General features: G+C 36.8%; 1 protein-coding gene across 1 annotated transcript in view; it reads left to right on the forward strand.

The window, feature by feature from the left end:
- The first annotated feature begins 547 nt into the window (after nucleotides 1–547).
- Nucleotides 548–25,984, forward strand: part of Rap2a (RAP2A, member of RAS oncogene family) — a 37,013-nt gene continuing 11,576 nt past the window's right edge. The window contains exon 1 of the mRNA XM_027938948.2: nucleotides 548–1,131. Coding sequence (XP_027794749.1) covers nucleotides 818–1,131 — 314 coding nt within the window. The 5' untranslated portion in view covers nucleotides 548–817. The remainder of the gene's footprint in view (nucleotides 1,132–25,984) is intronic.

Here is a 25,984-nt window from a genome sequence, read left to right on the forward strand (position 1 = left end):
ACAAAGGTTCACATCGTTCTGTTTATACAAGAACGAAGACCCCCGGAATACTCTGGGTGGTATAGGGCAGGGGCACTCAGTGACTCCCTTTGGACATCGCGCATCTAGTCTTCTCACCTTCCACCCTGGAAGTTCCCATGGCCCCTCTACCTCATCTTCTCTGCCAAATTCTGAGCGTGGGAGTCTCAAATGGACTTTACCCCTGCCGCAAGCGGGAAGCGCGCACGCGCATTTCGCAGGCGCTAGGGTTTGCCGCGGGTGTGCGGGGTTGGGTGTTGCCGAGCGGACGTGAAGCTTGTTTATTCCAGGGCGGGACTACGCTTCTGCGCGGTGCAGGGCCTCCCGGGAGCGCGCGCGGCCGGTTGCCTAGGCGACAGGGATTGGGGGCGGGGCTGTGTCGTGGCTCCGCCCCGGCCGCCGACCCCGCCTCCGGCAGCGCTGCGGCTGTGCTCGGGCGCGCGCGCCGGGGGAAGCGGCAGCGGGCGGGGAGCTGGGCGTGGAGGCGCGAGGGGCGGGGCTGGGCGGGCGGCACTGCGGGCCCGCGGCTCGGGCGGCTCCGGCGGCTCTCGCTCCAGCTCGCCCTCAGTCTCTGCCGGCGCCCGCGGGGTCGCTTCGCTGCCCGGCTCGGCCCATGCCCAGGGCCGCTGCTCTCTCAGCTGCGGGCCCGCCGCCGGGGCCCGGGGGTCCGCCGCGGCCGTGAGGTGGGGGCGGCCGCGGAAGGCGGCGGGGCCGGCCGCGGGGCAGGGTCCGGGGCGCAGCGCGGCGGGCGGAGGTCTATGTCGCGGGCGGCGACGGCGGCGGCAGCCGCGGAGGGACGATGCGCGAGTACAAAGTGGTGGTGCTGGGCTCGGGCGGGGTAGGCAAATCCGCCCTGACCGTGCAGTTCGTGACCGGCACCTTCATCGAGAAATACGACCCCACGATCGAGGACTTCTACCGCAAGGAGATCGAGGTGGACTCGTCGCCGTCGGTGCTGGAGATCCTGGACACCGCGGGCACCGAGCAGTTCGCGTCCATGCGGGACCTGTACATCAAAAACGGCCAGGGCTTCATCCTCGTGTACAGCCTGGTCAACCAGCAGAGCTTCCAGGACATCAAGCCCATGCGGGACCAGATCATCCGAGTGAAGCGGTGAGCCGGCCGGGTGGCCCCACAGGGTGCTGGGGGCTTGGCGGCTGCAGCTCGGAGTCGCAGTCCGGCGGCCTGAGCTCCCCGCGCGGGCCGCGGGGAGGGAGCTGTGTAGGGAGAGGGCGTCGAGCTTTGGGCTTTAGCATTCTCCGCTCCGCCTGAAGCTCAAATTTGAGTGCTTTGTCTCACTACTAAAATTTGGCATTCCTTTAACCCACGGCAGAGCCCTTTGTCTTTTGGATGTTGTTGGTAGTGCGGGTGCAGAACCCCAAAGGAAACAAAGTTTGAAACTTGCCGGGGGGGGGGGAGAGGGGTGGGTAAGTGCGTCGGGGAGAGGAGAGCTGTGCGAGTGTAGGTGAGACGTCTGCAGATAACACACACACACACACACACACACACACACGCACCCCTACCTTTGCAATGTTTGACAGCAAAATTTTCACAAATGTATCCTGTAATGATGTCAGTTCGAGAAGAAGGAGACCTTTATCTTTTCAGAAAAGATTTAATGCTGCCAGGCGTTTTGCAAAAATGAACTCTAATTTAATGCGAAACTTTAAAGACAGATTATCAAATTATTTGAAGACATCCTAACAGCTCAGTGGGGTTGCGAGATTATTTGCATATGATAGTACAAATATGCCATTCACAGTAAAATAATGCATCTTAACTTTTTCCTTATTTAATCTATTCACTTTTATCCTCAGGCAGTGGGATGGGGTGAGGGTCAGAATGGAGGGATAAAAGCATTTCTCAAAACAAAATAGAAGTGTCTTCAAAAGTGCGACTGAAGTATTAGCTAATTTAAAGTTTATGCAAATAAATTCTTTCCTGTTAAATTCCTAAAGTGTTTTGGAAATACTGTTGACCAAATGGTTTAAAATGTTTGTTTTCTCTTAAATTTACTGAATATTTTTCTCTATAATTTAAGCATCAGAAATGTAATAACATATTATTGTAGAGTTTTGGTAATTTTTTTCTAATTATTATTTAATTACATGTTACTGTTTCATCTGGTCATTATTAATGTTGCCAACAATTTTAGTGTCGTCTTTTTTTTTTTTCCTGGCTTATTCTACCCATAGTTCTAAATGTGAAGACATTTACTGAAAGATAGGTGTGCTATAGACACAATCACATTATAAGTCAGTGTGAATCTATTAATTTGAAAGAGCCAGGGCCAAGTCACTCATATTCAGGGGATGCTTACAATTCATTGCAAGTGATGGATAGTGCTACATATGAGATTAAAGGGAAGGTCCTTTCTCATTACTCCACCCGCAACTTATTGAGTATACACTCTTAACAGCAAAACTAAAATTTTGTATGTAAATTCTTGTGTTAAATTCCAAATTAAAACAGTGACTATTTCACGGTCTCTATTTTGTTTTCAAATCTGTGCATCCAATAGCTTTTTATTTCTCCAGTCTTATTATCTTAAAGTTGTTTTGTAGTTAGATGAACAATTTTGGTATCTATGTATATGATTTAAAGGAGCTACATTTAAGTAACTCAAATCCTTAATTATTATCCCCTTACCCCAGTAGCACTCAATTAAAAAGAAAGCAGACTCAAAAATAGGTAGTCTCATTCATTGTCTCAGGTCAATTTAGACCAGATACATATATCAAATAATCCCAGTGAATGCTCTAGCTATCCCACCCTTCACATTTAAGTGCATACATAATACATTATAAAGTGCATGTACAACCTGGATACAGGGCTAACTTGGCAGAAGCCTAGGGCAAAGAATATGGCAAAGTGTTAGATCGCATGGTCCTTGTATTTTGGGTTTCTTGTAATATAGCGCAAATTACTTTTCTCAGTTGTAATAATGAAATAGTCTGTATCCTGGAATAATTTGCACTGTGATCCAGGAAAAGAAAATAGAGTAAAATTTACTTCCCAGATGCCACTTTACTCACTAGTCTTAGTTCGTTATGTTTAAAAGGCCATTGAGTAGCTGAATTAGAGTTCAAAACTGTTTTCACTGGAATTTAACTACTGTATACTCAAGAACACTCAGGCCCTTACTTCTATGTCCTCTTTTTTATACCTTCCCTAACCTCATCTTGTGGCTTCTCAATCTAACATTTTAGAAGCTTTATTTTTTGGGTTCTGGAGATTGAACCATGGGCACTCTATCACTGAGCTACATCCTCAGTCCTTATTTTTTATTTTGAGACAGGTTCTCCCTAAGTTATCCAGGTTGTCTTTGAACTTGTGATCCTAAAGCTTCAGCACCATGTCCCCACAACCTAGTCCCTGGGATTATGGGCATGTGCTGCTGTACCCATCTTAGAAACAATTTAATGGGAGAGAGGATTGGCTATAAATGATTTATATTCTAATACAATCTAAAAGTAAGGCATATATTAAGCTAGCTAGCGTTCTCTAACTCCTCTCACTGAAAAAGAATAAAACATGATTTTCAAATGGGTGAATTTTGTATTCTTTTGCGAGCCAATTTTTAAACTTCCCAATTGCTATAGTAGGTATTCAGTAATTGCTTCCTTTGCTCATTGTGTACCAGCTAGCTGCTTTACATACTATATGAAGTAGTTGTTAGAGGACATTTAATATCACCATAATGCAGATGATGTAACTGAAGTGCCAAGAGATTTGGTAACTTGTCTAAGACCACTCACTGATGGAAAGGAGATTAAAACCAGTATCTTTATGAATCAATGTATCCTTTTCTGTGTTAATTTGTCTTTCAACTTGGTGTCTGCTGGCCAAATCAGCTCCTAACCTTTGGTCTCTAGGTCAGCACTGTTTGATAAAAACACAATGTGAACCACATAGGTAATCTAAAAATTTCTAGTAGTTGATTAAAAACCTAGGTAAAACTAATCTTAATAATCATTTTATTTAACACACTATATCCAAAATATGGTGATATTAACGTATTATTAATATTCAAAAATTTATTAAAGATATCTTTAAATACTAAGTCTTTGAAATATGGTGATACTTATAGCTCAACTTGATAAAACTAGCCTCTTTTCAAATGTTTAGTTGCCTCATGTGACCACAGGCCAGTCTGCATAGCACAAGTCTAAGGTATATATATTATGGAGAAATGCTTGCATATTTCTATAAGCCCCAGTTTCTGTGTTTATGAAATGTAGAATAGCAGGCACCTCTCAGAATTAAATGAGATAATGTGTACTAAGGTGCTTAATAAACTACTTGGTATACAGAAATTGCTCAAAAAATGCTAGCTGTCTTTTTGTTACTTACTTTGTTACCCGAACTTCTTTAACTTTTTTTCTATGATGTAATTGTAATTTTAGAAGAAATAACTTAAACTTGTAATTGCATTTTGAAATGTAGAATAGCAGGCACCTACTATACCCTAAAATATTTGGGGGAAACAGAGACCAAAGGACAATACAAACAATCTTCTTTCCAAATCCTCACCAGTATAGACAGGTGAGGATAAAAACAATTAGAATTAAAACAATCTTTGGCAAGAATTTTGTTGGTATTCTCTTTAAAACTTATATTGCCTTATGAGGGATCCTATGAAAAAAGGCAAGAGAATGAACATTTAACATAGCCAGACAGTGAAATGGAGCTTTTCATTGGATTGTTATTAATTGGAATATTTTGCTTTTAAAAAAATAAAACTGGCCCACACTTCCTTAAGTATTAAAGGTGCATACACATACGTGTGTGTGTGTGTGTGTGTGTACATGATCTCTTGGCAAAGCCAGGTTGACCAGCTGAAAATGGCCATATGTATAAATTCATATGCTTTTTAAACTTGACTTGAGGTGAGATCACACACACAAAGAAGAGTGATGGGGTGCAAAAGTGTTTTAATTGTAATAAAATTAGAATTCTTTCTGAGTTCAGAATTACTTCTTCATTACTCATCCCAGGGTCAGCCATGGATCTAATTTAAAATCTTGGGACATTCTATTCAAGGGCTGTTCTTAGGATAAACCCTAGAAACCTTCAGTAGGACCTTTAAAGCCCAGCATGCTCCTGTCCCTCCTGGCCTTTGCAGCCACACCTCTTACAGTTTTCATTGTACTCTAGCACCTTGACCTTATCCTTGAAAGTGTCTTTCTCTTGGCTCTCCTTCCTGTAGAACTCTTCCACCTCTTTGCAGAGTTAATTCCTAATCATTTTTTCACCCCTGCTTAACAGGTTCCCCCATTTAAAGAAGCCTTCTGTTGCTTCCCAAACTGAATTAATCCCTTTCCTGTCTTCCCACACTAGACTAACTTCACACCTCACCCTTCCCTCAGCCACACAGACTTTAAATATCAGTGCACCCTGTCCTCCCCCCACCTTTTTTTGTGTACTCCTCAACATTTACTTATGTACTGATGTGATGATTTATATACTGTCAGTCTTTCTCACAAAACACTTAAGTGCATGTGGCTAGCACAGCTTCTAGCATGTAGGAAACGATCAAGATAAATATGTTGGAAAAGAATGTTTGGAAAGAAGAGTGTTTGTATTGTCCTTTGGTCTCAGTTTCCCCCAAATGTTTTAGTGGTATAGGTGGAGGGGATGGTTTTTTGAAGTTGATTTTGCAGCTGGAGGAGTTGATCTTTCTTAGCTAACTTTCCTGGAGAGTACTTCTAGTTGGGCAGCAAGGGAATAGGAAAGTTTAAGGTGAACTTCCAAGAATCAGGAGCATGATGTCTTCCAGATGGAAGATATGGCACGGGAAATGCATAGACTATGTTATTTGGATGATAAATAGACCAGATTGGCTAAACTAGAAATTTTCATAGAAGTGTGAGGGGAGGTAAGGGGAAATTTTTTAAAGTTAAATTATAGAAGGTTAAAGACTTTAGACTCAATCCTGTTGTCAAGGACTATACTCAAAATATTAGAGAAATAGTAGTAGGGAGTTAATCTAATAGATGGCTTCATGGAAATAGCTCTGTTTTATAACAGGAGGAATCATTGTACATATTGTGGTTATCTATTTGAAGTATAAAGATTCTGAATTAGCATGGTGTCTGAAGGATCAGAAGGGAAGATGTAAGTAATATTATAAAGAATGAGTTAATCAAACTGGGAGAGGAAGAAAGGTCAAAAGTAACCTTGACATTTTGAACATGAATGAATAAGATTAGAGAGGAATAGCTGGGAGAGATTATTTCAGTTTGGGAGATGGTGATCATAATCATATAGATAGCTGTGCCTAATAAGTAGTTAGAATATTTGAATGAAAGCCCCCATGATCAGATTATATATGAATATAAAGACCCAGTGTCACATACATAGTTCAAGTTGAGAGTAGATAAAACCTACTCAGTAGAGAGTAGAAATGAGTGAATAGCTAGGAATAGAAACGAGAAATGAGCATAGTCAAGGAAAGAACTTGAGAGCTGTAGGCTTGATAATATTGCACAGGCTGAAGGCGAGAGGTGTTGTAAAATTAGGGGAAAGGGATTGATTCGCACTCCCCAAAGGAAGTTATTACTTTATAAAAATTGTTATTTTCACATCTTTTAAGTGATCTAGCTGATTTTACTTTTCTTCTTACAATGAGTAATAGTAAAAACTTACTCTAAAACAAAAGCATGTTGCCAGTTGCTACGCATAGATCGTTGGCCCACGACCAGTTGGGTGGAGAGCTAAAACCAGAGAATATATCAAATGATGTTTGTCCCAAGTAAGTGAAATTTCTGGACCTCTGCTACCATTCCTTTTTCTTCCATAGACATCTCCTTCCTCAGGCACCAAAGTTTAATCCAAAGCTGAGCCTCCAAGGTACAGAACCTAATAGCTGTGAGTCACTTTTTTAGCATTAATAAATGTATTCCATGAAAAATTGATGACTAATTCCTGACAGTCAATCATATAACCAAGATTTTGAGTATAGAGGGTAGGACTAATGGTAGGAGCTGTATCCATCTAAATACAGAACTAAGATTTAAAGACAATTGTGATTACAAAATAGAATATTCGTGTTTAAAACATTGACAATATAAAATAAAATAATAGGAAGAGGAGAGAATATGAATGTTCAGTTCCTCATCTTTTACTAGAAGAATTCACATGGTCAAAAATGAAATTTGTTTCAAGAATTTCAAGAGCTTGATGTTTTTCATAAACTTTAAAACCATTTTATTGAACTATGATTGACATGCACAAAACTGTTCGGGCTTAATGTATGCAATATGATTTTTTTGGAGATAAGCATACACCCATGAAACTATCACCCTAATCTATACCATGAGCCTGTCCATTGCCTGCAAAATGTTCCTCCCACTGTAGTCATAGAATCATTTATTCATTCATTCTTTTTTGTGTTTTGTAGTAAGAACACTTAACATAAGGTTTATCCTCTTAGCAATTTTTAAGTACAGAGTACCCTATTGTTAACCATACATGCCATGCTAACATGGTACAGTAGGGCCCTAGGACTTATTTGTATTGCATAACTAAGATTTCATACAATGAGTTGCTTTTTATGGTCCACAAAGTTTGTTTTTTTTTTCTGAAATGGAGCTTTTATTTTGCTGCTTTATAAAATTAACACATATAATTTAGTAGTTTTCTATTTGCCATCCCAGGATTGGAATATTGAAAATTTCACTTTGCAGATTGGGGAAATGATCTCCCTTCAGCTCTAACATTCTGTGAGAGCCCTTCTTGTTGAGGTTATGAGGGAAGGAGTAAAGTTTATAATCTTAAATAAATGAACCCTTAAATAATGACCCCCCATTCATTTTCAGCTTGTGACCTGCAAGTCTTGCCTAGTTAAGATTTAATGATAATTCTATCAACAAAATCTATAACCAGAGGAATCATTAAGTGGAAATAAGCAAAAATAGCCAACCATTCTCCCACATGAACCAAAGATATCAATCTCCCCGCATATTGATAGATCCTCTGGTAAGAAGAACAAATGGATGTTTTGAAAGGTGACATTGACTGTCCACTGAAAGAAATATTCAGGCCACCAGCAAGTGGATGCTGTTGAATTTCTGGCTTTCTTTTAGGAAAAGTTAGATGAGAAATAAACATTAAGTAGGAGGCAGGGGAACTGATGAAGGAAAAAGAGCCTAGAGACAACCAGCAGAAAGGGCACACTGTTGGAGTCTTTTCATTTGCCTGTTTCCCAGGAGCAGAACAACTGAGTGGCTTCATTGCTGTAGGGAACTTCTAGGAAAGTGTGTAGGACACATTAAAGTGCATATATCACACATTTACACGTATTTCTAAGAAGCAAGGATCATTACCTAAAACCATCTACATTGTACTTGATTTCAGGGAATTTGTTCAAGGATATTTTTTATTTTCACAGTTTTTCTTTTAGTTATTATCTTCAGAATTCCCTTAGGGAAGAATGTGAGACTTCACTCTAGGGTTTTCTTTGCTTCTGTTTTGTCTTGTTATCTGTTCCTATCTATTCTTACCTACTGTTTCTTACATTTATTTTTCAGGCCTATAGCATATGAAAAATTAAAAACTCTTTAAATCATTTTGGGGAAATTATTAGAGTTTGAATATGAGTCGACTTTCAAACACGATAAAACTTACAGAAACTGAATAGTTATAGATCTATAGACATAGTATTTTGTAGGAAATCTCTATCATAAAATATTTTCTTTAGTTGTAGATGGACATAGTACCTTTATATATTTATATGTGTTGCTGAGGATTGAATCCAGTGCCTCGCACATGCAAGGCAAGCACTCTACTACTGAGCTACAACCCTAACCCCTATCATGAGATTTTAATGGTGTGTAAATATATGCCATCTATTATATATTTTTGCCTTTGTATTTACTTGGCACAGTTGTGGTTTGTTTCATTAAAAAATTATTCTCAGTGTGACACAGAGAGATTTAGTTTCTTAACATTTTTTAATGCTTTACCAAATCAAACTGAGCCCTTTGGTAGAATGATATCAGTAATGGTAACATTATGGTTTTAGACAACTGCCTTTCATTAAAGTGTGTAAGTATGTTGGTAAAGTTTAAAGAAATCAAAATATCTGAAAAAGAATGTTTCAAGTTGCGAAGATCTTATGGTATATTCTTAACACTAAATAGAGTTAGGTTTGTATTTCTAAAAGATTGAAATCTCTCTGGGAATATTGGGCCTAATATTCTAACTACTTCACTGTTTTTTTTCTTATAAGAAAAGAAATTTAGAAAAACACATTAGCCAGATTTTTAATAAATTTTAGTTTAAATTGAAGGCTAATGATACGAAATAAGATTTTTAAGCTTGTGATCAGAACAAGTTATTGGGTATCTGAATTATCAGTGGCTTATCATATTGAAGTCATGGTTTGGGAAGACTAATAGCAGATCATTATTGGAAGTTTTTGGAAGTTTGATACATTTACTTAATGTTGGAAATTTACTGCTAATCATACATGGTTGAAAACTCTCTGAATAAGCTGTTTAAAATGAATTACAGCTGGTAAAGTAAGCACAATTTTATACATTCTTATTCATGTTGCTGGAACGTATTCACTGGTAGAATTGGATATGTGGAGTTTTTACTTGTTGATTGCTCTAATATATTTACATTTTTAAAACAAAAATGATATTTTAGGGACAATAGGTTAATTGGTGATTTTCATGTTTTAAATGTTATGTGTCAAAATCAAAATATTTTAAAAACTCTGCCTACCTGTGTTGTCCACTCAGCAATGGCTTTCACATCTCCTTATCAGGGCCCTTGGTGGGAAATACTTTTGATATGGTGATACAGTGTTCATGCAAGTATAAATCTATATAGCTGAAACCATTGTTTCATGAAACAGTAGTTAAACTTGCTATATTGCTTGTATTGCATTTTCCTCTTATTCACTGTTTTTAAGTTACCATCAAAGTGATCTCATCACACATAATTTGGAAGCTACTATCCTGTATCCTTTTCCTCGGAGAACACTAAATAGAGTTGTTTAATATTTTGGAACAATTCTTATCTTCTCCCTCCTGCTTTTGCAATATCCTACTATGCTATGTAAGAATTTGAAAATGAAACTGCTCCTGGTATCAGTTAGCAGGTGGTACCAGAGGAAAGGTAGAATTAATCACTAAAGATACACAAAGTATGTCTTTTGAGGAAGCATTTAGCATGTTCTTTGTTGTGCATATTAGAAATATGAGGATGAATTTCTCATGTAATCTTGTTCATTCAGAATAGCCCATACATTGTGGAAACGTTAAGGGATGTGGTTATAGGTTGAGCACTCCTGACCCCAAAATCCAAAATTTGAAATGCCCCCAAATCTGAAACTTTTAAGCACTAATGTGACACCACAAGTGTAAAATTCCACACCTAACTCCATGTGACTAATTACAGTCAAAATGCAGATGCTCTAAAAATATTATATACAATTACCTTCAGGCTATATGTATAAGGTGTATATGAAACATGAGTGAATTTCATGTTTAGATTTGAGTTCTGTCCCAGGATACCATATGCTAAGTTCAAAAATCTGAAACACTTCAGGTCCCAAACATTTGGGGTAAGAAATATGCAACCTGTAATTAGTACCCAGGCTTAAATGTGTGATTGCAGGATTGTCCGTTATCAGAACTACTTGTGAGGAGGATTGGGAAAGTCTGGTGCATTGGTCCAAGATGGTATTGATTCTGTAAAATAAATGAAGATCATGATTATAGATATCTTAAAGTCATTTCATAAAATTGCCCAAGAGAAACATTATAAACCTCTACTTAAAACATTTAGGAGTGTTATTTTTCATGCATTCCATCCCCTTAAAATTAATAATTCAAATGTGGAATTCCTACATCATATTAATAATTCAATACATATTAGTGTTTTCTTCTTTACTAGATGTCTTTATTGCTATTTCTAAATGAAATCTTAGAGTGTTTTCCTCTGTAATTGGAGAATTCTAAATATGTCTATCTTCAGGTTTCCAATGAACTTAACAACTATTGTATGTAATTCTCTAATACAGTATTTTATTGTACATGTTGGTCTCATCTTTAAAGGCAGTGTTAATATTGTTAAAGCTGAGATCTGACACTTATTAATTGTGTAATTAGAAGCAAGTTAACATTCTCTGCATTTTAATTTCCTAATCTGTAATATGGGTATGATATAATAACTAATGAGATAGTGAACATAAAGTGTTTCTTTACATAGTAACCCTAAAATATCAACAATAAGGTTTCAACAAAAATTACAGAAATAGAAAAAAAACATACAAACAAGCATTTATCTCTCCACGCCCCAATGGGATTTTAACCCATGGCCTTGCACTTACTAGGAAATCGACTTACCACTGAGCTGTGTCCTGTAGACTAGGACCTGGCTAAATTGTCCAGACTGACCTCAAACTTGTGATCCTCCTTCCACAGCCTCCTGGGTAGTTGGGATTACTGGCGTTCACCTCTGTGACTGGATTCTTTATATATAAAACATTGTGCTGCCACATAATTTCTTAGGAATAAGACTTAATAGCTTTATTGTATCTAGACAAATTATATACCTAACCTGTCACCACATTTCCATTTTTTCTGTTGTTCTCTGTTTTAAGTGCTAGCATCAAATGTGATGGCACTGATTTTTAGTACATGTATTTTAAATATAAAACACTATGAGAAAAGTAATCAGCACATTAGTATTTATTAAATGTTTTTCTTTTTTTAAAAAGTTGATAATGGCAGTAGATCCTTTTATGAATACTAAAAACTGCATGGAATGAAGATAATTTTAGTAATCTCTCTGACTAGTTATATATAGTTAAGTGTTGACAGCTTTTTAATAAATCAGTTTCAGAAAAAGTTTTATCTTTTTGAATAAAAATCATCATTGTCAACATCAAAAAATATGGTTTAAGCCACCTCATTTGCATAACATTGCCCTGGGCATTATACAAAATAAGTACAAGATACTATCTTTATCCACTTGATATGCCAAAATGTACTATTGATGAATATATATTTGACAATGTTGACTTGTAAGAAATACAGTTTTTAAAATAATTTGATTTCTAAGATTAAAAATATTTTTCCACCAAAGACACTGCCTTTTCTAGGCCACCTTTTCTAAGGAATTTTTCATTCATTCTAACTCATTATGGAAGGTCAGAAATTAGTCTAAAGGATTAATGACAATCAGATCTTTAGTTTGGTATATGTATTAGTCTCTTCAGGCTGTTGTAATAAAATACCTTAGATTGGATAATTTATAACAATAGAAATCTTTTGCCAACAGTTCTGGATGCTGGAATGTCCAAATCAAGGTGCTAGCACATTCAGTATCACAGATGACCTATTGCTGCATCATCTTATGATGGAAGGGGCAAAATGATTCCCTCAAGCCTCTTTCATAAAACCATTAATCTCTTTCATAAGAACAGAACTGTTGTGACCTAATCATATCCTAAAGTTCCCACCTCTTAATTCTGTGTCCTTGGGATTAAGTTTCAACATAGGAATTTTGGAGTGACAAATATTCAGAACATAGTAGTATATTTAGTACATTTTCCTTCCTATCCAAAATATAGTTTTCCTCTTCCACAGATGACCAACAAACATTTATTCTGTTTCTTTTTCTGCTTTTGGAACCAGTAATCCAAACAAACTTTGGCTATGAGCAATATTGTTTGGTAAAGTGAAGGACCAGATGCTGTTTGTTAAGTAGTTCAATATATACACGTTTGAAAGCTAGCTAGAAATACATATATACATACATACATGAGAAAAGCTCACTAGAAAGTTAATATGTACATATATGAAAGCTAGAGAATTAACAAGATTTAATATTTTAGTTTATTTTTTAAGAGGAAATGAGAAAAGAATTTCTCAATGGGTAATTCCATTGTTTTCAGAAGTCTGGCATTAAGGAACAGTAATATTTGTGTAAATTGTCTATCTGCTCTTGTTCTCAATGGCTTGGAGTGCTGTGACCTTTTTTGAGGAAGGATGTAAGTGGAGTGTCATCTACCGATGCTCTAGGCTTGGAGGATCCTCTGGCGCTGTGTGTGGGCTCACAGAGAGCTCTGGAACCCACACAGTATTTACCCTAAGAGAGGCAGCCAGAGTGCTGCCTAACAAACCAGTATCTTAATTATGACAGATGCCTCCCAATGACATTTTTAAATGCTGTTTTTGATGACAGAAAATGCGTATTCCTAAGACCACCAAGAGCACATCATCTGACTTTATTGAAAGAAATATGGTATATTTTTGGAGGTAGGGACTACTTACTTGGGGAAGGAGGTTTCTTCTGTTGCTGTCATCAGCATATCCTGGTTCTAAAGCTTTTCTTCGTAGACCATGCCCAGTGGCTTCTGACAATCCCACGAGTGGCCCCTGAGTAAGTGTCATGTTTATTTTTCTTTAAAGTAACCGTATGTCTCTTTTACTTGGGACTGTTCAGAGTTATGCCTGTTGTCCTCCACATGCATCTACAGTACCCCTTTCCATCTCAAAAATATCTCAGTTTGGATGATAATTTTTTTTTGGATGAAAAATTATATGTTCACTCTTTACTCTTACCTTAAATTCTGTTTTTAGAATCTTGACAGAAAATTTCATTTTCCCATATGATTTTGTGTTAACTAGTCTAAATAAACAATTTCTTTGACCTTGTCAGAACCTCTACTGCTTTTGTTAATTTGTTAGTCCTCATGAACTGGAAATTCTGCTCAGTTTTGAAAGGGAACATCTTTCACTAAGTGTGCTGGATTAAAAGTGGCCACAGGTTCTGTGATACAACTTCCATTGAGAAGCAGAAAGTATTTTCTCCCTCTTTTGTGTCTACTTCGAACAAAAGAGTCTGGCAGAAGTGATGCGAAGCCAGTTTGGGACCTGCCCTCTAAAAGAACTAGCAGTGTCCACCTATGTGTAAGCCTGAGATGACTTGTAAGAAGGCCAGCTCCCCTGGGAATACGTGCTAGGGGGAGGGAGACGCCTTCTGGATGTTTCTGCCATTGTGCTAAGCCTGAGGTAGAGCCAACTTTGAGCCTTCAGCGGAGCCCCACTCCCCCTAACTGAACCTCTGGGTGACCCCAGTTAGTATGATGTGGAACAGAAACTCGACCAACTAAATTCTGCCCAAATTCATGACCCACAACATTATGAAACAGAAAAATTATTATTTGAAGCCATTAGCTTTTGGGGTAGTTTTTAATGCAGCATTTATTAGTTTGGGTTATTTTTTCAGTAAACATGTTGATATTTTAGAAATTGTTTTGGTGAAAGAGTACTATTGACTCTCTGAATTTCCTCTTAAAGATCTTTACAAAAATATTTGTTGAAGATGAATAAGTGATACTTGAATGAATGTATCTTAACTCTTAAAAGGTGTCACCTGTGTTCTGCCCCTGCAATTTATATATCTAATGTTGTTCTGCTCTTGCCCACACGACTATGATTTGAAGGTCACATTTAATTTTATGAAGAAGATAACATATTAAGGTTATGTATGCCCTTTGCAACTGCTTATAATAGTTTGTATTGCCTTCTCCCTCTTCACCCATTATGTATATTGTTTATGACAATAGTTGACAGGGCTGGGGCTGTAGCTAGGTGGCAGAGTACTTACCTAGCATGTACGAGGCACTGGGTTTGATACTTAGCACCACATAAAAATAAACAAAGCATTCTGTCCATCTACAACTACAAAAAAATTTTTTTAAAAAAGTAGTTGACATATTCCATTTATGTCAACAACCACAACAAAAACCTATGTATTTGGTGATACTCTGCTCTAATTTTGGCATTCAGCACCTGAAACATAGAAAACACCAGTTAATATTTGTTGAATTTATGAACAAAGTTCCCTTCAGGTCACTGGGTTCTGTCTTTTGACCATCCCCCCACCTCTAAATCTCGGGAGATTCTTTACACCTCAAATCAATTTGAGCATTCCAGCATCTAATGCAAGGAATAATGAAAATGAATAAAGCATTCTGGATAGCACTGGCCTGGTGACCTTTGGATAAGTTTTGCATGTTACTTGAAACACTGTGGACTACATGAAAAAACTTGTCACACTAGAAGACTCGTTATCTCTGTCTATTTTGTGTGTCTATAAGCATCAAGAAGCAGTTCCAGCATGGGGACATAGCAACATATGAAACATTCATGTGTCTCACCATCCTTAGTCTCAGATGTAACTCAAAAGGCAGCACAGCTTGTTTATGGCAGAAATAAGACTTAAACTCAGAACTCCTAATACTGTATAGAGTTGTGGTGGTCGGTCTGTCTTTCTTTCTTTGTTTTTTTTTTTTTTTTTCATTTTTTCCCTCTTTTTTACCCCACATGGTCTTACTAGCACTTTACAGCTATGGTTCTGTCTAGTAATTTAACAGCTATAGTTCCTATCTAGTGACTGAGCAACTTTTGGAGCAGAAAGATCAATGGAATAAGGAGAGAGACTTGTATTTGGAGAATATATAAATTGTCAACTTATAATATTAGAGGGGAATGCTACCTATTTTCTTTTCTCAAGTCTTCCACAGGGATTAATGGCTTTCATATTTGGTTTCCATACTTGGCTGGGGAATGGAAGCCAGATACAGGAGATAAAATACTAAGTAACAGTTTTGGTACATTTTTATAGCTTGTATCACTACAATTAAGATTCTAGAACTGACTTGCTAACAGATGGTTTGAGAAAATTTAGAAAAGAATAATTAGCATTTCTGTAGTATTTTACAGTATCCATAATACTTTAATGGATAATTCATATAAACTGGTTGGCTCGGAGTCTGGCACATACCAGGCCCTCTATATATCCTAGCTGTTATTAGTAATGTTATTATCATCCTCTTTCTTAATATATTAATATTTTTTTTTCAAATATAAGAAGACTGAAACTCACAAAGGTCAGATCACAGACTCATGGAAGCAGAGCTGGGACTTCTAGGTTCTCCAAATCCAAATCCTGTTCTCACTGGCTTGTAGTGCACTGTATCTTGATTTTGGCCATGACCTAGGGGTGGGCCCTTACCTCGGCATTGGAGACCCACCACATAGTTTCACAGGGTAGGTGTGGGGGTGGGGGGCATATAAGCAGTATTTTGAGATAATTATTGTGAAAGTGGCATATAAGGAAAGAGGGTTGAGAAATGGAGATGAGACCAGTTAGAAAACTTGCAGTACGTTGGGTTTGAGTTATTTTGGAAATGAAAAGCTTTTTGTAATGAGTTTGAAAATGAAGCGAGAGTTTCTCACATCCAGTAATTCCTGCTCTGCCCTCCCCTGTAATCACTGCCCAGTTAGACCTGTCCTTACAGCTTCTCCCATCACATACCTGATGGCGATTAGAGGCTGTTGGAGCCTTGGCTTCCCACCCACTCTCCCTTGTCCCACACTGTTTCTAACTTCTTTGACTATAGTGTTGGCTTGAACTGTGCCAGAATATTGGTAACCTGCCACTCTCTTTTGACTGCCCTCAAGGGCCATACTCTCTCCTTTCTCCCCTGTGCATTTGCTTGCTTTTGCCATCTGTAGCCTGATAGTTCTGGTTTAAGTCTAAAGACCTTTTTAATAGACACCACCAGTGAATCTCATGCCAGTGACCCAGCCAAGTACAACATGTCATGTATAAATTGATGTGCTCTTCTTCCTCTTCTGAGTTTATCACTGTAAAGAAGAATGTTAACTGCATTGGTGTCATAACTTTAGTTTTCCAGAAAGCTGTATTATAGAAATTCAATGTTGAGGCTTTTTAAGGAGTTTCATTTGGTGCTATTTGTTCTTAATGATTTGGAAATGCATATTTTGAGATTCTGTTGTAACAGTACAATAAGTCTCCCAGATAAATATTTTTCTGTTTGTAATTTAAAAGTTACTGAAAGTCTTAGCTCTTCCAATTTTGAAACATCTTTAAGTCTTCTTCATTTAGGGATAGCTTAAAAAAAAAAAAAAGTAAATGTAATTGAATCTTAAATGTGTACCCTATGCATGTGATTTTCTTTTTTTCTTTTTTGTACCAAGGATTAAACCCAGGGATACTACATCCCCAGTCCATTTTTTTATTTTTTAAATTTTGAGACAGTGTCTTGCTAAATTGCTGAGGCTGACTTTGAACTTGCAATCCTTCTTTCACAGCCCTCTGAGCCATTGGGATTATAGGCATGCACCACCATGACAGGCCAACATGTGAATTTTTTCATAAACATTTTTGTCAAGGATTCTGAAATGAAGGGTTCTGAGAAGATATGTACTATAGTCTAATCCAGATATAAATTTAGGTTAACAGTTCAAATGGCTTGCATGTTCCTAAACCCATAACTCAATAGTAGTCAAGCCTGTTTTTGAATGCACAGGTTTCAGATTTCAGCTCTCACTGAAGATTAATGCATGTCTTACTCTGAACACCTTCTGAACACCTTCTTCCTTTGGATAGATGAAAGCTATTTGCTCTTCCTTGTGTATGTGCCCAAGCTTGGGTTTCCCCTGCTGTTTAGATAAGAAGCAGCATGCTTTGTTGGCAGATTTTTAAATGATGTGTTTTTGATTTGGTGACTGAAAGTCATTAAAATGTCGATTTTAGCTACACATGTAGGTACCAAATATAGATCAACAACTGCTTTCTGCCATCGTACTTTGGATATCTTAAATATTATGTATTTTGAGAGAGAGAGAGAGAGAGACTATCAGCTAGTTTATTTAGACAGTTCGTGCATTTGGTTTCTAAATGACAAGGTTTTAGGCTTCTAGTTGCAAACACTTCTTTACAAATAACACATTTCTGCATGGGTTGTGTTTGCTTCTAATAATAAAAGACCAAATTAAATGTAATCATCATTATATTTTCTCTTTTTAACAGACTTTTGGAGTGCTGTGGTATTTTGATACTCATGAAAGGAATTGTGAACGCAGTTTATAGATCTGAAAGTGGTGAAAATGTTTCAAATTATTATCATTTTTATTTCCAGTAACATGCTGTCCTTTAATGTTAGTATTCTTTATGCTTTTAATCTTTAGCCACTGTTTGATATAAATTAAGTAGTGCAAGACTTGGTCAGAATTTAAAATTGATTGGCATTGTTGGAGAGTAATAAACTGATCAGCCTGATCATGCAGCTTACACAGCTTAACCACCATTACTCTCATGTAAATGCCCCCAGTTTGTCTTGAAGTTTATTCTGCTTAAATGAGGAAATTTTTTATTTACTTATCTTTCTGATTTTTTTTTCAATTTTTTAATTGAGGTATAACTTTTATCCTCTGGAGCACAAATCTTGAGATTTAGTTACACAGTGTGCATCTAGCTGTGTAACCAAATCCTAGATGAAGACGTAGGACATTTCAAGCAACACAGCAGGCTCCCTCATGTTCCCTTCCAGTTACTTTCATATGCAGAGACCATCATAGATTAGTTTTACCTATTATTGAACTCCTATCTTTCAAGTCCTCCTTTTGAGATTTACCCATGTTGTTGTGAGTAGTGGTAATTAATTTTCTTTAATTGAGGGGCGGTATGCCCCTCATGTGAACGCACTATGATTGTTCCTTTGATGGGCATTTGGGTAGTTTCTAGATGGGGGTTACTATAAGTAAACCTGCTGTGAACATCTTAGTACATGTCTTTTGGTGAATGCATGTACACTCTGGCCATATATATAGGAATAGGATTATTAGTTCATAAATACATATGTCCAGTATTAGTAAATACTACTAAATGGTTTTCCAAAGTAGTTGTAACCAGTTTGCTTTCCCACTAGTAAAAGTTAAAGTTGCTCCACATCCTGACCAACATGGATATTGTCAGTCTTTTAGCTTTGGCTAATCTGGTGGGATTCTAGATATTTCATTGTGATTTTAGATGTTGTTGCCCCTGGGTGTAAAAATGTTGAGCACCTTTTCATATGCTAATGGTTATTTGGGTGTCATCTTTTGCCCATCTGAAAAATTGGATTGTGTTTTTTTATGATTTGTAGACATTCCTTATATTTCTAGATACATCCTTTATCATGTGTGTGTGTGTGTGTGTGTGTGTGTATTTGCATATGTATATATATTGCAATCACCTTTCCCCACTCATTGGCTTACCTTACCTTTTCACTTGCTTAGTGGTTTCTTTATATATATATATTTTTTGTTGTTGTTGTTGTTGTTGTTGTTGTTTATTTATATGGTGCTAAGGATCGAACCCAGTGCCTCACATGTGCGAGGCAAGTGCTCTGCCACTGAGCCACAACCCAGCCCCAGCTTAGTGGTTTCTTTTAGTGAGTAAATTCTTAATTTTAACGAAGTCCAGCAACACACACACACACACACACACACATTAAAAGAAAGAAAATTTATAGCCACGTTGTTTTGTTTTTACCTTTTTGCACTAACTGGAAACTTAATTGTAAAATTTCCTCCTTTTATACTTAAGTCTTTATTATTATAAAGCATAATTTACATGATTATCATACCTTTTTAAAATTAAGCTTGTATAATTGTAGATTCACATGCAACTGTAAGAAATAATGTATTCCATGTACCATTTGCCCAATTTTCTCCAGTGGTAACATTTTGCAAAACAGTAGTACAACATCATGGAATACTGACATTGATCTAGGACATTTGCTTCTCCACAGGGTCACTCAGGTTTCCCTCTTGCAGCCATTCTAACCCCATCCCAAGCCCAGCTCTGTCTCCTCTCCCCATCCTTAACTTCTGCCAACCATTTGTTTTTCTTTTCTGTAATTTTGCCATTTCAGAAAGTTTTATAATTGGAATCATATAGAAATGTAACATTCAGGGACTGGCTTTTTTCTATCAGCTAAATCCATGGAGATTTGTCCAACTGTTACATGTGCTAATAGTTCATCCCTTTTTATTGCCAAGTAGCGTTCCTCAGATGGATTTGCCAGTTTTGCACTTGTTGAAGGATACCTTGGTTATTTCTGATTTGGGGCTGTCATGAATAAAGATTTTATGTGAACAGAAGTCTTCTGAAATAAATGCTCAGGGGTATAATTTCTCATTCATATGATAATTACAGGTTTAATTTTAAACCTGCCAGACTGTTTTCTAAAGTGGCTCTTCTCTGTTACACTCCACCAGTGATGTAGGAGTGGTCTACATTCTTTCCAGCCTTGCTGTCATTTTGGTGTTGTCTCTGTTTTTTATTTTACATATTCAATGGGTCAAAATATCTCATTGTGCTTTTAATTTACATTTCCCCTAATTCCCTAACATATTTTAACATATTTTAGGAGCTTATTTTCCATTTAATTGCTCTTTAGTGAAATGTCTATTCATTCCTTTTTCCCATTTTCTAATTGGATTGTTTGCTTTCACTGTTGAGTTTTAAGAGTTCTTTATGTATTCTAGATATTAGTCCTTTGTCAGATGTGTAGCTTGAAATAGTTTGTCCCAGTCTGCATCTTGTTCTTTCAGAGCAGTTTTGATTTTGATCAAATCAAATTTATCAGATTTTCATTTTATAGATTGTTTTTAATCTCAAGTGTAAGAATTCTTTGTCTAGCCTTAGCTCAAGAAAATTTTCTCTTGTTTTTCTCCAAAAGTATCATCATCTTACATTTTATGTTTAAGTCATGATCCATTTTGAGTTGACATTTGTATAGTTAGTTTAACTTGACTAATTGTTCCATGCATTTGTTGAAAAGGCTATTCTTCCTTCATTTAATTATTTTTGCAATTTTATTGAATGTTAATTTTCATATTTGCATAGGTTTATTTCTGGGTTCTTTTCTGTTTCATAGATCAATGTCTGTCCTTCAGCCAATACCTCACAGTCTTGATTACTGAGCAGTATATAAAATGTGTTGAAAGTGGTGTAGTGATTTTACCCATTTTATTCTTCCTTTTCAAAATTGCCTTTCATGTAAATTTAAGAAAATTCTTGCTTTTATCTAAAAAAAATTAAAACCTTGTTGGAATTGTGTTAAGCTTATATATCAGTTTGTGGGAGAATTGACTTATTTCCTATGTCAGATCTTCCAGTCCGTGAGCATAATATGTCTTTCCATTTATTTAGGTCTTTAATTTCTTTTCTCAGGAATTGTATAGTTTTGGCATACAAGATCAGCACATGGTGTTTAGAGTTATGCCTGTATGATTTTGGAGTTGTTGTCAGTGGTATCATTTTTAATTTCATTGTACATGTTTATATTGCTACTCTGCAAGAATATTTTTGATTTTTGTGTGTTCATTTCAATCTGAACTCACATGTTAGTTCTAGGAGAGGTTTTATTTTTGTTTTGTGGTAGATTCCTTGGGGTTTTCCAAATAGATAGTCAATGTCATCTGGAAATACAGTTTCACTTTTTTTTATCTGGCTCATATGTCTTTATTTTCTTTCCTTGAGTTTCTGCTTGTGGAATTGGCTAGGGCTCCCCATGCTGTGGAGAGTAAGAGTGATGCTAGTGCATGTCCTTGCCCTGTCCCTGGTCTTAAGGGGAAAATGGTCTTTCACCACTAAGAATGATAGTAGATGTTCTTATCAAACTGGGGAAGTTCCCTGCTATTCTATTTCTCGAAGAGCTTTGTGAACAGGTATGGTGTTTTATCATGTTTTTCAGTGTCAATCAATACAATCGTGAGTTTTCTTCTTTAGCCTGTTCATCTGGTAGATTCTTTGATTTTGTTTCTTTTAAACCAGATTTGCATCCCTAAAATAAACCCTACTTGGTCAGGTAGGGTACTGAACACCTGTTCTCTAGCTCACACCAGGATGATGATATTGCACTTACCAATTTACTGCCCTCTCCTCTTCCGAACCCTGCTTCTCAAACACCCAAATTTTCTAAACTCTCCTTTTTAAATTTGAATGCTTGGCCTGAGGAGAACATAATTTTGAAAGGGCCCATAGTGAAATATACCACAATAATTACTTTTTCTTTCTTAAGAGGGCCTAAAAAGAAAGTGTTGAAGTTTTTATTTTCTTATATTATCCCTTCTATTAAAAAAGATTTGAGGCTCTTTGTTGATCAATATAATATTTTCCCAAGATTTCTGAAGACTTAATCAAAATAATAATTCTGAAATAACATTAAAAAGATAATTTATTTTTTATTATTAATTTTACTATTAATTAATTAATTATTTTTTTAAACTAACTTTTAGAAATGAAAGAAATGCCCAAATGTTTGGTAAAAGTTGAAGGTTAAAATCCTGTTCTCTTTCTATTAGTAGAAATTTGTGGGGGAAAAAAAAAAGCTTTCAACAAGACAAAATTTGAGAAGTAAATGATTTTTTTTTTTTTTTTTTTTTTTTTTTTGGTATCAGGGATTGAACCCAGAGCGCTTAACTACTAAGCCATATCCCAAACCGTTTTTACTTTTTATTGTATTATTTACTTTTATTATCTAATAGGTGGGTTGTCTGATGTTTGTTGATATCTCCACCCTCAGGGTGGTGAAGGTTATCGGGTGGGAGGATTGGTCTTAGGGGCCGAGCTCCTGGAAGTGGGGTATAGCGCTTGCCAGTCCCTGATGGGAAACTATAGCCCAAGGATCTCCTTTGGGGACTGCTCATGTGATGTCTCACTAAGTTGCTGAGGCTGACTTTGACTTTTTTTCAAAAAAAAAGCCTGTCTTACTGCTTCTACTGGAATCCTCCTGCCTCAACCTGCCGAGCTACATGTGTGAGCCACTGTACCGGCAAATGATTTTTATCTTACACAATAAAAAGTTTCTATCTTAAAACAGCAGACATCTTTAAAAAGACTCCCAGATAATCAGTACAGACAGCTGGAGAAATCCAGAAATAGTCTTAAGGTCTATATGAAGTAAGTTGACCAATTTATTAGCACAAGTGAAAAATTAAACTTTTATAGATTATTCACCCAAGAAAGGAAATAGCCACTTCTATAAGAAAGTAATTATTTTGTGAAGTTTAAGCTAGTACAGGTTATTTTTAGCGTACTTATTAAGAACTCCATGATACACTATTTCTTTGTAAGTTGTGATTTGTATAACAAATACAGTTTTCAAATACGATCACAGTGCATTTGAAACAGCAGGTAATAAGAGGCATGTAGTATTTCCCCTTGGTAGTCTAACATTTTTAGTCCTGAGATAAAGCTATACTTGTAAAATTGATAATTACCTATGAATCATTTTTTATTCTGTGTGTGTGTGTGTGTGTGTGTGTGTGTGGTCTAAACCACTCCCTACTCTGTATCCCTTAACCAGTCCATTATCATATCTTTGTGCTGCCTCCAAAATCTGTGGTCACACATCCCATAACAACGTTTTGGTCAGTGATAAACCACATAGAGGATGGAGTATACCATAAAGCGCAAGTGAGTAGTTAGCTGTACCATCTAGGTGCATTCGGTGATGAAATCACCCAGCAACTCATTTCTCTGAACAAGTCCCCATCACTGAGAGACATGTGACTCTATTGTACTTCTTTCCACAGTCATTGGTCATCATGCCAATTCCAGTCCCCATCATCTCTTACCTAGAACACTGCATCATCGCCTGTCCTACTGCTTCTACTCTTGTGCATCTAAAATCCATTTTTTCTCATTAACCGCAGTGACCTCTTGTCACACATGCCATGTATCTTCCGTGCTTAAAGACCTGCAGTAGCTTTCTCCTGTTCTCAGAATCTGTGCCTTACTTTAGTCAGTGAGACTACACATTCTTTCTTCCATTATCCTTTCTGTTTCTCTTGCTCTTCATGCTGTCTCCCAGCTGTTCTCCTTTTTCTTATTGAATAAACCTAGCACTTTCCTTTCCTTTTACATTTGCTTTTCCTTTTGTCTAAAATAGTCCATCCCTAGTTTTTTCCTATGGCTAACTCAACTCTCAACCTTCAAGTTTCTGCTTAGAATTTACTTCCTTTAAAAATCATTTTTTGCTCACTTCATGAAATATTGGCCTATCCATGTTACTATATATTAATCATTATTTTCTTGGTAAGGACTACCATATCTTTAGTTATATTATTTGCCTGGTAGATTAATGGAGAACTAGGAAATTAATTCATGAAAACCCGTGAACACCAAATTTGTAACATAAAATATGAATAAGCTGGGCATGGAAGTGCATGCCTGTGATCCAAGCAGCTTAGAAGACTAAGGCAGGAGGATAGCAAGCTCAAAGCCAGCCTCAGCAACTTAGTGAGGCCCTAAGCAACTTAGCAAGATTCTATTCAAAATAAAAAATTAAAAAGGACTGGGCTGGGCACTGTGCGCATGCGCACACTGTAATCCCAGTGGCTCAGGAGGCTGAGACAGAAGAATTGCGAGTTCAAATCCAGACTCAGCAATGACGAGGTGCTAAGCAACTGAGTGAGACTCTGTCTCTAAATAAAATACAAAATAGGGCTGGGGATGTGGCTCAGTGATGAAGTACCCCTGAGTTCAATCCACAGTACCAAAAAAAATAATAATTTCTGGACTAGAGTTGTGGCTCAGTAGTAAAGCGTTTGCCCAGCATATGTGAGGCACCAGGTTCAAGTCTCAGCACTGCATATAAATAAACAGATAAAATAAAGCCCATCAACAAATAGAAATACATATTTTAAAAAAAGGCTGAGGATGTGGCTCAGTGATAAAGCACCCCTGGGTTCAATATTGGTACTGGGGAGTATCAAAAAAAAAAATGGCTAGGGATATAGCTCAGTGGTAAAGTGCCCTTGGGTTCAGTGCCCAGTACACCGCCCCCACAAAAGATAGGTGTATATGTGTGTGTGTATATATGTGTGTGTGTGTGTGTGTGTGCATGTGTGTGTATATGAATATATATGTGTGAATTATCTCATATATATCTAAGCTCAGACAAATGAACCAAGTATGGAGAATAAGGGATGATTTTAAAGACAAAATTTGACCAAAGCCCTGAATGGTAGTTTTCATTTATATCTGCCTACATCAACCCCCACCAAAAGACTATGTTATCATTTTTGCTTTAAGCATTTATGCATATTTTAAAGAAACTTAAGAGGAGAAAAATGTTATACTTACCCAGATATTTACCATTCCTGAATGATGTTAATTTTTTTCAGAAATTTCATTTTTCCTTTGATATCACTTTTTTTTTTAGCCTGAATAGCTTTCTTTAGCATTTATTTTAGAACAGATTTGCTAGTGATAAATTCTCTTATTTTTCCTTTATCTGAGAATGTTCTTATTTTCCCTTGAGTTTTGAAGAATATTTTTACTGATACAATATTCTGTTGATAAGGTTTTTGTTTATTCTTTTGGTATTTTAAAGGTATTGTTCCACTGTCTTCTGGCATCTGTGGTTTCTGATAAGAACTCTTTGATTATTTTGTTTGTTCTTCCATAAGCAATACATTTCTTTTCTTTGGCTGCTTTCAAGATTTTATCTTATCTTTGGTTTTAGTAGTTTGATTATGCTGTGCCTCACAGTGGTTTTCTTTTAATTAATCTTGTTTGGGACTCACTGATCTTCAATAATTTGTAAAATTATCCTTTTCACTAAGTTTGAAAAGTTTCCAGCCATTATTTCTTTTCATTGTTTTTTTTCTTTTTCCTGAACCAGTCTATTTCTTTCTATCGTCTTCAATGGCATGCGTATTAAATGTTTTATATTTTCCCACAGATTCCTGATGTTCTGCCCATTTTGTCTATTTTTCAATCTTTTGTCTCTATTTTTCAATCAGATAATTTTTATTCTCTATTTTTAAGTTCACCAGCTCTTTCTGTCTACCCCATTCCTCCCGTCCAGTAATGATTTATTTCAAATACTATAATTTTCAGTTTTATAATTGTCATTTGGTTCTTGTTTACACTTTCTGCTGAGAACATCTTATCTTTCTGTTCCTTTCAAGAGTGTTTGACTTTACCTCAAGGAACATAGTTATTCCAGTTGAGTGTCCCTTATCTGAATGATGGGAACCAGAAATATTTCACACTTCAGAGGGTGTTTTTGTTGTTGGTTTTGGAATATTTGCATAGGCTTTACTGGTTGAACATTCCTAACCCAAAATAAAAA

Source organism: Marmota flaviventris, chromosome 4 (assembly GCF_047511675.1).
Source record: "Marmota flaviventris isolate mMarFla1 chromosome 4, mMarFla1.hap1, whole genome shotgun sequence".
In the NCBI taxonomy this organism is placed as follows: domain Eukaryota; kingdom Metazoa; phylum Chordata; class Mammalia; order Rodentia; family Sciuridae; genus Marmota; species Marmota flaviventris.